The sequence below is a fragment of the Saccopteryx bilineata genome, chromosome 1 (assembly GCF_036850765.1).
Source record: "Saccopteryx bilineata isolate mSacBil1 chromosome 1, mSacBil1_pri_phased_curated, whole genome shotgun sequence".
Taxonomy (NCBI): Eukaryota; Metazoa; Chordata; class Mammalia; order Chiroptera; family Emballonuridae; genus Saccopteryx; species Saccopteryx bilineata.
The window spans coordinates 263,855,580-263,868,868 of NC_089490.1; the positions used below are offsets into that span (position 1 = coordinate 263,855,580).

The 13,289-nt window shown below is 33.4% G+C and overlaps 1 protein-coding gene across 4 annotated transcripts in view; it reads right to left on the reverse strand.

Moving 5' to 3' along the window:
* The window catches only part of TRAPPC13 (trafficking protein particle complex subunit 13), a 39,844-nt gene that overhangs the window by 5,772 nt on the left and 20,783 nt on the right, over nucleotides 1–13,289 (reverse strand). For 2 of the 4 annotated variants that reach the window (XM_066242156.1, XM_066242145.1), the window contains exons 5-9: nucleotides 9,451–9,578; nucleotides 7,672–7,744; nucleotides 6,599–6,643; nucleotides 3,072–3,089; nucleotides 1,064–1,197 (exon numbers count right to left, since the gene is read on the reverse strand). In XM_066242156.1, coding sequence (XP_066098253.1) covers nucleotides 1,064–1,197; nucleotides 3,072–3,089; nucleotides 6,599–6,643; nucleotides 7,672–7,744; nucleotides 9,451–9,578 — 398 coding nt within the window. The remainder of the gene's footprint in view (nucleotides 1–1,063; nucleotides 1,198–3,071; nucleotides 3,090–6,598; nucleotides 6,644–7,671; nucleotides 7,745–9,450; nucleotides 9,579–13,289) is intronic. The other 2 variants (XM_066242176.1, XM_066242166.1) reach the window with 1 other exon arrangement.

Genomic DNA, 13,289 nt, shown 5'->3' on the forward strand with positions numbered 1-13,289 from the left:
TTATCCATATTAATGCCAACCCTACATTTATTTATTCGTCTAAATTACCTATTGAAAAATATATGTATTTCTTCTTCACAAAAAAATTAAACCACTTATTCCTAAGCCTACTCCTTTTGATGATGATGGAATATTTCTTCTTAAAACTCACCCTCATCCTTACCCTTTCTAACTTCTCCATTATTCCTTCCATCGTCTCAGTTTTATCATTTGTAGGATAAGATGAAACGTTTCATATTTACCTGAGTTATTTTGAAAATTAAAATGAACAAGTGCTTCAAACAGTAAAATATAAAAACCAAACAACACCTTTAGGACAGTGAAACTATTTTGAATAATATAATAATGGTGGAACTTGTCATTACATTTGTTAAAAAACCCATAGAATGTACAACACAAAAAATGAACCCTAATATAAATTATGGATTTTAGTTAATTATAAGTATTGATATTGGTTCATCAATTGTAACAAATGTACCATGTTAAGACAACATGTAAATAATAGGACACTGTGAATAGGGAGGAGAAATTGTACTTTTGGATCAATTTCTCTATGAAAATAAAACATCTCCAAAAAAAGGACAATTAAAAAAATGAAAAACCGTCCAAGTCTAATGGATATTAGATTATATCTTTCGCCTGACAAGGCAATGGTGTAGTGGACAGAGCACCAATCTGGGACGTTGAAGACCCAGATTTGAAACCCTGAGGTCACTGGCTTGAGTGCAGGATCATCCAGCTTGAGCACAGGGTGGCTAGCTTGAGCGTGGGACCACAGACATGACCCCAGGGTCACAGGCTTGAAGCCCAAGGTCACTGGCTTGAGCCCAAAGTCTCTGGCTTGAGCAAGGGGCCACTGGCTTGGTTAGAGCCCTCCCCACCCCCATCAAGGCACATATGAGAAAGCAATCAATGAACAACTAAGGTGCTGCAACTATATATAAGTTGATGCTTCTCATCTCTCTCCCTTACTGTCTGTCTGACCCTGTCTGTCCCACTCTCTCTCTCTAAAAACAAGAGTATCTTTCAAAATAAGAACAAACACTTTATAATTCATAGTTACCATTCTCCAGCCTCCTTGACTGAATTTAATTCTGCTACATTGTACATTATAGATGGCTCCAATGAAACTTTCTCCATAAACATGGGTGAGGTTGTAATATTCTGAATCTGGGCTTCAAGAAATACTTCATCAGTCTGAGGATATGAAAAAAATATGCACCAAAGAAAGATGACATTTAAAATATTAACAGCACAAATATCTGATCTATATGAAGAAAAAATATTAACCACAAATGTGATTAGTTCATGCCTGCAAATCAAATTATCATAATTAATGCAAGAAAAGAAACCTTCATCCTAACATAATTAACAGTTAAGTCAGGTGTTAGTCAACCAATAACTTATCAAACAATGGATGGGGGATAACTAATATTTTTGTATTTAGATTTAAAAATTTTCTTTAACTGGAATTTCATTCACAATATCCTAAATCTTCTAGTATAAGTCATTAAAATGTTAAAATTTAGTAGGATTAACATACCTGTGGCACCTATCATTTCACTGATATGTTAATACAATTAGGTCTTCATTATAACATTTGAACATAACTTCAATTGTCACATTACTTCAATTTAAACAATATAGAGACCACTACTAGTACAATGAATAATGTATTTTATATAATCTTACAGGATTTATTTTAGCAATTTGTTAGTGGTCATTAGTGAAATATATTTAGGGCTAAAAAATATGTGAACTATACCTGACAATTTTAGAACTTCTACATAAAACAACAGGTATTCTGTAGCCTTAGTCACTTGAAATGTGATGCTATTCAGCAGTTTTTTTAATCAATAGGTAATTTAAATAAGTACTTTTATAAAAAAAAATTTTATTCCCTGATTATTTATAATAAACATCTTTCTTTTATGCTGTTTGGTTATTATTTGGTTTATTGCATAAACTAACCTATATACAGTTTATAAAATGTATATAATGCACTAAAGATATTCAAGAATTAATTTGTTCAAAATTTCATAGTTATGTTTTATATTTATATAACAAAATAAACTATGACTAAAATAATTTGGCACTAAGAAGTTTTTTAAACACTAAATCCAGAAAATGGAAATAATTTGTAAATATAATGAAAAGGTTACATTCTAATAATATATTATCTAAACTAAAACCTTCTTTAGTGCTTGGTACATGTGCTCAAATGAAAATAAAAATATAATGATGTACCAGTTTAAAAGAATATACCATTTAAAGGCATTATTCTGGTACTTTTTCTCAAAAGAATGCTAAATATATCCCATCAATCCATTGCTTTAAAAATAACCATAGACCCACATTTCAATTAAAATGAAATTTTCTGCATAAATTAGGGAGAGTTTAGATAAAATGAAGGAAAAGCAAGCAGCATAATGGAAAATTAAGTTAGTCTGAATAGTTAAGTATAAAATAGTTTTACATTTGAAAAATTAAGAATTCAGTGCTAAGGTAGTTGATGTCATTACTATGTATGTAATATACTGCATAAGCAAACACCGCTTATAGTAAATAGAAATTTGAAAACATGATTTAGCCAACTTGGGAAAATTTGATTTTCTTCTGTTAACTGTTGTCAAAGGGCCATCTTTACCTGACTCAGACTTAAAACCACTATTCATTTGAAGATAAATTTCAAGTAGATATTTTATCCAAAGAATTGAAGTATTTGGAGGGTAGATTACATAGTAAGATGTTGAAAATCCCAAGGCTATTTTGAACAAGGTTAACATGTCTCTTAAAAAAACCACCTAAAGGAAAAACACTAAAAATGAGAATATATTTGTTTCAATATGACAATTTAACCTCTGATCTATTTTCTCTCACAGATTAAGACAATCAATACAAATATATAATTATATAATGTACAAAAAATTATATGTATCTTTTGGAAGTCAAATAGGTCATATTCACACTAACTTGTTTTTCCACTATGTTTTATAAAGAGAGATTAATTAGGCAGAGAGTCAAAAAGTGGTAAGGTAAGCATATAAATTTATAATAAAAAATCAAATTACCACAGAACTGAGGTCACTCTAATGGAAAAAATAAAAAAGAAAAATTAGAAAAATTAGAATTAAATGTTAAAGAAAAAGAATAACTAACTTTAAAATAAAATGCATTTCTGCATTTTTTAAATTTACTAAACAAGATAGCATTAGTAAAACAAGAAAGTAAACAGAAGCTACATAAAGAAATATGACAAATCACTTTTCTAAAAAGGTGAAATTGCTAAGGTTAAATGAATGGAGATGAACACTTAGGTGAATACTTAGATAGAAGCAAATATTCAAGGGCACATCTTGGAGGAGAGAAGTGCACTCCACGCCTTTCTAGTTCTATAAATTCTTTCCTATATTGTAAGTCTTCATAGGTTACTTAAAATGGATATACACTGTCCCCTACCCTGAGAATACACCCACTGTAGAACTTCTCCTAAATTTATCTAATAATGGGATCCTTTTTCAAGGAACATCTTGCGTGATTAGGAGTCTACGGATCATACTTTTAAAGAAAGCTGGGCTAGACGACAGACAAGTGAAATTTAGTCTGCCCTGGTTAACAGATTTCATAGTTAGTCTTTCTTCTTAAGATATATTTCTTAAGCTACCTATTTATTAAGGGCCATCTCAAATGTCCTTTTTTGTCAAACACATAGCTGGAAATTATATATATTTCACTGCTCTATGATCCCAGACTATTAGTATACTGCATGGTCTTGCACGGGAGGGTGCTTATACTGTAGTTATGTCATGGCTGTCTCCTCCTTTAGATTAGGAAGATGGTCAGTTTATACATATTTGTCTTCATTACCTCACATGGAGCTCTGTACCCAGCAGGTAACCAAATATTTGAATCCTAGCTCTTACATCACTAATCTTGCAAGGCTTTCCTGTTTTAGAAGACTACAACGAAGTTTCTCATAAAAACTTGTTTTTCTTGGCCCTGGCCAGTTGGCTCAGTGGTAGAGCGTCGGCCTGGCGTGCAGAAGTCCTGGGTTCGATTCCCGGCCAGGGCACACAGGAGAAGCGCCCATCTGCTTCTCCACCCCTCCCCCTTTCCTTCCTCTCTGTCTCTCTCTTCCTCTCCCGCAGCCGAGGCTCCATTGGAGCAAAGATGGCCCGGGCGCTGGGATGACTCCTTGGCCTCTGCCCCAGGCGCTGGAGTGGCTCTGGTCGCAACAAGAGCATCGCCCCCTGGTGGGCAGAGCATCACCCTTGGTGGGCGTGCCGGGTCGATCCTGGTCGGGCGCATGCGGGAGTCTGTCTCTCCCCGTTCCCAGCTTCAGAAAAATAAAATAAAAAAAAACAACAAAAAAACCTTGTTTTTCTTTACACGACACACATATTATTAGAGTTCTCAGAAACAGCATAAAAATGTTTGCGACAAATGTAGGGCTAATTTTAGTTGTTTTATAAGGACTATGGCACAGAATAATAAATATCACCTACAGTTAGAGTGGGTTACTAGCTCCTATAATTTCCCTGAGCTTCCTAGTTGGGGTCAATAGAATCTGCCTCATCCTATTTGTTTACTCCTGGTTTTAAAGATGTCTACTTGCAAAAGTTCAACATTTTATTAAAACATTTTTTGCTGAAGTGTGTTGGCAAAGTTTAAAGTTTACGCCTATATATAATGTTAGCTGAAAAAGACAGCAAATAAAATTGTTACTATGTTATAAGAACAGAATATTATAAGTAAGTGAGTAAAGAATGAATGACAATACTGATTAATGAAAATTCAGTTACTTTCTGATGTGGTGAAATTGTGGGCTTTTTTGTTCTTTTTTTGAAGAGTATGTCATTTTTATAATATTATTCATGGAATAACTAGCATTTAAAAAAACTATTCACAAATCACTGAATATTAGTGTTTTAAAACTACCTGTCAAGTGTCTGAATGTATGAACACATTTTCAACAAAGAAAACCTAAAATATGTTCACACATGCTTTCCTAGGAGCCACTTACAGAAAAAAGACCCACCAGCAGCCATATTTATTTTTAATTTTCTAACATATCTAGTCAAACAGAATGATTACCTATTTCCCCTCAGCCTATAATGAAATCTTTCCCAGCAAAGTAATAAATTAATAAGACTATTTAAAATTTACCCAACTGCACAATTATACTGTGATTAATCAAAAGCCATGATTAATAACAACAAGGGTGGAACAAATATGTAATATCCCAACTCCCCTACTCCTCAATAAGAAATATCAACTCTTTAAACATCTAGTAATCTCCTTGATGATACCTTACACTCCTTTCAAATATGTATGCTTTACACTATAGTATTCCATGTGCATCTGCACTCTGCTGGGAATGCCTTCACGGCTCTGACGTTGTGATGTTTCCAACACACAGTCCTTCCAGAGAGCCTGCAGTTCCCCTCCCCTCCTTCCTGAAGCTTCTTCAGACCACTCCAAAGTCTCGTCCTTTTATATCATCCTCTTTGGACTCACTTTATACCACAGCAGGCAGTTTTACTATTTTATGCCTTTTTATCTTATTTTCCCTTATAGGTCTTTACCATAGGTCAGGTTCCTTATCTGAGACATCTTAGTATGACCAGCTGTAGAACTAACTTTATACTGAATATAAACTCAGATGATGAAAAAACAAAAACAAAACTCAGACAATAGTAAAAATATCTACCAAATTTGAAAATTTATGATTATCATATGGTTTTAGAATAACAAAGATGCAGTTTTCATTCCAAAATACTGTATATAGGTGACTATCTGAACTCATCACTGGGGTATGAAACCCATGCTATTTCATCCGAGATCAGACAAGATCGGGCGCGTTCAGGGTGGTATGGCCATAGACACCCATGCTATTTCAGGGGGGAAGGGGCCCTTTAGGAAATCTGCTTGTCCTGGAGCTCTAGAAGCCAGGATTAAGATAGAATTTTGTAAAAGAAATTCAAGCAATAAAACCTTTCTCCAATGGAAAATTCTATTTTATCTCTTTTGTTAGACTAGAATACAGATTACCTCCTATTCTAAAAGTTACTTCTTTCTATATTTTTGCCAAACTTGTTTGTCCTAACGAGTGGTTCAAACCATTCACTAAACTCAGCAACCTAACTATGCCGGGCACACTGACTTCCAGGACAAAGGCTGTTAATATGCAGAGCTCTACTTTATCAATATTTTTCCACATAAAAAATCTTCTTTGCAGGGTTAGATCTACTGCTTCAATTTTTGTAGTATCAGAATCGCATTGTAAATATTCAGACTGATGTTTTTAGACAGTAACAAGAACCATTAAATGAAATTATAGGGCAATCATTTAATGAAAGGGGTTAAAACCTCACAAAATTAACAAGGAGAATAAAAATTAAGACATACTGATTCCATGAAAGTTGAAAACAGCAGATTAAAGAGGTTTACAAGGTAATTATTCACTTTTGATTGAACTTGATGCTGATTTTAACAAGTAATTTGCAACTTACTTCAATATGAAATGTAATACATCATTATTTTAGTCAAATAAGATCTTAACGTTGTATTGAAATCCCATTAAGCGCCCATCACTTACCTCTGCATTGTAAAATTTGGTTTTCACATCCAGTGGTTTGAGAACCTGGTTGAATAAAGTATATCAATCAGGAGATTCTTCTCATTTGACCATTTATTTTTGTTGCTTTCTTTAAATAGCAAGGCTTAAATTTGTCAAAGTCATTTTCCAATTCTAATTGTAAAAGACTTTTCTAATAGGTATATAACACTCTTGCAAAAATAAAATAAAACAAAACAAAACAGAAAACCCCCCAAACAATCCTAACTATTTTTTAAAAGGCAACCGTCATTTCTTGAATAGGTGATAGTTACTTGGGTTTTACTTCATTCATTTGACTAAACTGAACACATGTATTTCAGTATTTTTCTATATGTATATTTTACCAAACTACATTTACCAAAATAAGCAATTGAAGCTCTTTTCTTTTTCAAAAGGCAGCAAAACATTAAACAAATGAGCAATATAAGAAAGCAATAGCAAAATGTTTCCTATTGATAGTATTTTTTCTTTCACTTTCAGGAATAAAAAAATATATATAGCATCATATCTAGATCTATAACATATATAGTATAGCATATATGGTAGTCTTGTCTCTCAGTCTGCGCACACAGATATGTTAAACTAGTGGTTTTTAAACTATTTTTGATCACTGACTTTGAAAATTGTGTACAAATACTAGATTCTACCTACAATTTCAGTGACTCAGGGAGTCTGATGGAGATTGAGGCACTCAGCTCAAGTCAATCATCTCTCAAATACTTCCTTAGAAATTTGATACAGTTTACACTATTTTATCTGAACTTTACATTTTTTCCTCTTCTAGAGTCTTGTGTGCTTTGTCAAGCCAAGAAAATACTAAAAAAATTTGGTAAAAATCTTGTTTCATATTACATTGGTAATGATAATTTCTCTGCTTTTATTTAAATTAATTACATCTAACTTTAGATTGCTAGCAATATGACAAGTCCAAAAATAGTAAGCTATTTGCTTTCTTTGGAGCCTATTTTCACTGTAAACAGAAATAACTACTCTTCCAGGAAAAAGAAAAGTCACGTTTTAAAAAAGCCATTTGCCACTGTCATATTCAATACCTGGAATTTGAAGAATTTTCTAAAATACATTTTTTCTCCACCCTGAGTTGTATAACTCACTGCACACACCAAGCTGAAACAGAAAAATGTCTTAATGATTCTGAATCATTTTCAATTCTGTGTCTTAACACTAAATATACTACACCTCAATTCTACCTACAAATCTGAAAAATATTTACACCAATGATATAAAAATAGTCAACTGAGCCTAGAGCAGGAAAAAAATGAGTTTCAATAGATATGAATATAATTACATGAACGAGAAAGTTCTGATTAGTAAAACGAGAGATTTTTAGAACAGGAAGTCTGTACCTTTTCCTTCAAAAGGTGGGATATATCCCAAACTAAATTCCATTATAACCAGTTAAATGTAAAAAGTTCATATACCTTAGAAAAAAATACAAATTTTTAAAAATTCTAGAATGGGGGCCCTGGCTGGGTATCTAAGTAGTTAGAATGTCATCCCAATATGCCCAGGTTGTGGGTTCAGTCCCTGGTCAGGTGGTTCCTTTGGTGATGCTTGGTTATAGATTCCTCTTAGTTTAGTCCAAAGTTGGTTTTTCAAGATGACTGTTCCTAAGTTAAGTTGTAATCCACTTTGGTTCTGGGAGGTGGGAGTTGTAATGTCTGCCTACTATGTTGCCATTTTCCCTTGCAACTCAAGGTACAAGTCTTGAAGGTAGATTTAGATTTGAGTTATATGCCATTATTTATTAGTTAGTTAATTCTACAAAAGTCTTATTTTCTTTAAAATGGGGGTTTTGCATGTTTAATATTTCAATAAATTCAATTTCAACTAATGTTGACTTCTGTTCTCTGCTAAATACTGGTGACAGAGCAGACTTCAAGAAACTCAAACTTTAAAGAGACAGTAGGCACTCATTAAGTAATTTAAGTACAAAAGGTTTTAAAAATGACAAGTTGTAGGTGCTATAGATTATACAAGAAGCATGACTTAATAGGGGGCTAGGAAAGCCTCTTTGAGAAAGTCATACTGAATCTGCGATATGAAAAAGTAGAAGTATACTAAACAAAATGACACAGGCACTGCTCTAAGGAAAGAAGACACTTCAAGTTACAGATTCAGAGGTAAAAAACCAGACTGAGAGGGAGAGAAGGGTGTCAAAAGGAAAAAATAGAGTAGCTGATAAAAATTAGGTCGTGGAGAGCTTTGTAAAACCTATGCAAACTCAGATTTCCTAAGGGCAGTGAGAGGTCACTAAAGAGCTAAGTGACTTATCCCAGATCATGTAGTTAATAAATAATAAAGCTGAAGTTTGAACTCCCCAGAAAATTTGACTCTAATACTCAAACCAATCATAGAATAAATATTTTAAATGCCTATAAAAGAGCTTGTTGTCAAAATTCATTGATTAAATAATAGTTATATTATATACTTTAATATCATGTAATTCTTTAAGGCTAAGAAGAGAAACAAAAATGGTGATCTATGTGGAGATGAAGAAGAGATGATAATGAAAGATAGGTTATAAGAACTAGTAGAATTTGTGAAGTGACTGGGTGGTAAGGCAGTGGATAAGTCTAAAATTACTTTAGATGGCTGAAATGTTCATATTTGCTTCTTAGACTAAAAGAAAAATACACTATGACATTCAAATAAATGCAAAATGTTGTTTAAAGTTTGTTTCTGGTAAACATGTAAACAAAATTCCTTCTGAAGTATGACTAAGGTGTAATGATAACTGGAAATAAGCAAAAGTTTCAAATAAAGGCACATATAAAGAAAAGCCTTCTAAAACTAGTAAAAAGAATCCTTACATGTGTGTTCCAATTTCCTTTACTTCATGGTGTATAACATCATCAATACAACAATCAGGTTTAAGTTCAGCCACTGCAGCATTGGAGGCTGAAAGATTTAAACGCTGAGAGCTTGTCTGAAGATCAGCCTTGAAAGAAAGTGGGGAGAAAAATGCAGATGAGACTGGTTATCTTCACAGTGTGAATGGGTATGGTGCAAAGACTAGGGCAACAGGAACAAAAGTCGGAGAGAGAAGGAGCAATACTTTCTCTGTTTAAATCTTTCTGTATAGCTGGTGCTTAGAACCATGGCAATGGTTCACACATGGTTCACACACACATGCACTTTAAAAATAAATAAATAAATAAATAAAACCAGGAAGTAGGGGAAATTCAGAATTAAATACAAAAGGCTCACATTGTTACAGTGGGTGTTTCTGACCTAGTTATATCAAATAACCCCAAATTGCATGTCACAGAATGCAAAGCCACCAATAGTGTTCAGCTCTACAACAACAAAAACTATAAAAAAAGAAAAGAGATACTGAGACTTAAAACAATTCACTGGTACAAATTGCCACCCTAAACGAAGTGTGAAACAGAAAAAAACTATAAAGCAATATACTCAAATTGAGTAAGATACCCTCAAAACAACAATTGGACCTATGAAAAAACACCCTGAATCAGAAATTTCAAAACTAAGGCAAAGATTAAAAAAAAAACATGGTGATTGAACTTAAAAAGATAAAGACCATATTAGAAATGAAGACTAAATTACAAAGCATCCACGGCAAACTAGATTTGAATGAAAATTTAAGGAGCCCTAAGGAAAAGGAGAAAAAGAGAAACTAGTTTACATACAGAGTTTATAAAGTGATAAACAATGAAAACTTTCTGAAAATAAAAGATCTGAATCTATTAATTGAAAGAGTCTACTCGGTATCAGGAAAATCACATCCGAACCAACTCTTAAACCTATAGAAAAATATCCCCAGGGCCTCCAAAAAAAAATACCAAATAACTTACAAGCAAGAGAATTAGACTGGCATTAGTCCTCTCAAAAACAACATATATAGCCTGACCAGGTGGTGGTGCAGGATAGAGCGTCAGACTGGGATGTGGAAGGACCCAGGTTGGAGACCCCGAGGTCTCCAGCTTGAGCTCAGGCTCATCTGGCTTGAGCAAAGAGCTCACCAGCTTGAACCCAAGGTCGCTGGCTCCAGCAGGGGGTTACTCGGTCTGCTGAAGGCCACGGTCAAGGCACATGTGAGAAAGCAATCAATGAACAACTAAGAAGTCGCAATGCGCAACGAGAAACTGATGGTTGATGCTTCTCATCTCTCTCTGTTCCTGTCTGTCTGTCCCTGTCTATCTCTGCCTCTGTTAAAAAAAACAAAAAAAACCCAAAAACATATATAGCTAGGTAACAAAGTAGTAGCATTTTCAGCAAACAATTAAAATGTAAACCAAGGATTTTGGCATTTTCAGAAAACAAAAGGAAAGGAAATATAAACAAAGGATTTTATAGTTAGCCAAACTGTCCTTCATGCTTAGAAAAACACTTTGAACTTAAAGAATATTACACCCACATGCCTCCCCTGACCATCTACTTGAGAAATATCCAATCAATATGCAAATAAAAAATGGGAAGATAGAAGACAGGAAAAAAGTCAAGTGGTGTAAGCAGTAGGTGTGAGTTAAAGCATGGTATTAAAGACTAAAAACTCTATGGTAAGCAGCTACAAAATAAAATGGAAGGGAGAGTATAAAAGGCATAAATACAAAGGTAGAAAGTAGAACAAAAATAAAAATCTTCCTAAATACCAAAAGAAAAAAAAATTATAAAAACAAGCAATGAAAACACATTGTGTGGAAATAAAAACATAGCATATTTAACATAATATATTGAATACTTAACATTTAAATATAAAATAAGGTGATACAGTTAAAACCAAGCACATCAAACTTACCAATATATGTGAATGGACTTCATCTACTTTTTTTTTTTTGGTGACAGAGACAGACAGACCAGAAAGGAGATGAGAAACATCAATTCTTTGTTGCGGCACCTTAGTTTCTCATTAATTGCTTTCTCATATGTGCCTTGATGGGGGGTGGGCTACAGCAGACTGAGTGACCCTTTGCTCAAGCCAGAGACTTTGGGCTCAAGCTGGTGAGCTTTGCTCAAACCAGATGTGACTGTGCTCAAGCTGGAGGCCTCGGGGTTTCAAACATAGGTCCTCCGCATCCCAGTCCAACACTCTATCCACTGCACCACTGCCTGGTCAGGCTTACTTCATTTGTTAAAACAATTCAATCTGGTGCCCCAAATAAGACCTAATTATATGTCATATAAAAGAGCCATAAATAAAAACAAAATGGTTCAAAAAGGTTAAAAATAAAGAGATGGACAAAGGCATAGCAGGAAAATGGAAATAGTAAGAAAGTGGTAGTTGTGCCCTCGTTGGATAGCTCAGTTGGTTAGAGCATTGTCCCGAAGTGCAGAGGTTGCTGGATCGATACCCAGTCAGGGCACATACAGGAAGATCGATGTTTCTGTCTATCTCTCCCTCTCTGCCTTCCTCTCTCTAAAATCAATGCAATAAACATTTTTTAAAATAGTAGTTGTAATACAGATATCAAAGCTACGATTTAAGTAAAAAAGCATTAAATGTAGCAAGAGAGGATACTATGCTGAAAGCCACAATTCACAACGGAGAATAACAAGTATAAACATGTATATAGCAAAAAGCACAGGCTTATAATGCAAAAACTATAAAAGATACAAGGAGCTACTAAAAGAAATATACTGCTAATATACCATTAACATGGCACACTCAGTATAAGACACATCAAGTTGACAAAAATAAAAAAAAAAGGAAAGCTACAAAAAAGCTAACTAAACAACTAATAAGGTAAATATTATGGACCTACATATCCAGCTTTACAGTTGATAAAGATACACCTGCTTCTCAAATACACATGGAGTATTCATTAAAAATTAGTATTAGGTCACAAAAAATATTGTCAAGTTCTTATCAATTAAAATATCACAAGAACAATATTGTATGGGTTGACACAATAAAATTACAAATTACTAAATTTAAAAAAAGCTTTTCTATCTGAAAAAACCTATTAAACAACTCTTGGGTAGAATGGGAAATACAAAGGAAATAACGGAATTTTTAAAAAAACAATCATAATGAAAATGATACATATCAGAATCTGTAGGACATATCTAAAGCAGTAATTCAGAAGAAAATTCACTTTTATCAATGAAAAATGAAAATAAATAAATTAAATCTCCAGCTAAAAGAGGTAGAAAAAGAATAAATAATCAGAAGCACAAGGAGATGGTTAAAAGCAAATATGAGGTAAAGAATGAAAAAGCATTAGCTATAAAGAAATAAAATACTGTTTTTAAAAATTGATATTCAAACCAAAAACTAGCTAAACTAAATTTAAAAAAAGGAAAGCAAAATATGCAAAATAAGAAATGACCAGGGAATAGTAACACAGAAACATAAGTTTTCAGAGACTACTTTGCAGACCCATATACAAATAAATGGGAAAATTTACATAAAATGGATCATTTCCTAGAATAAAAGTTTCACAAAATTAACACCATTAGAGATAGAAAGGATACACAGACTATTATCCACAGGACAAAAGTAAAAATGCTATCTAGTAACTTCACCCACAAAATAGCACCAGCCCATATGATTTCATAGGAGAATTCTACAGGCCCTTTAAGGACCAGATAGTCCAAATGTCCTACATGTTGCTCCAAAGCGTTGAAAATGAAGGGAAATACTGGTATCTAAAACTTGGTAATACAGGAAAAAATAAATATACAGGCC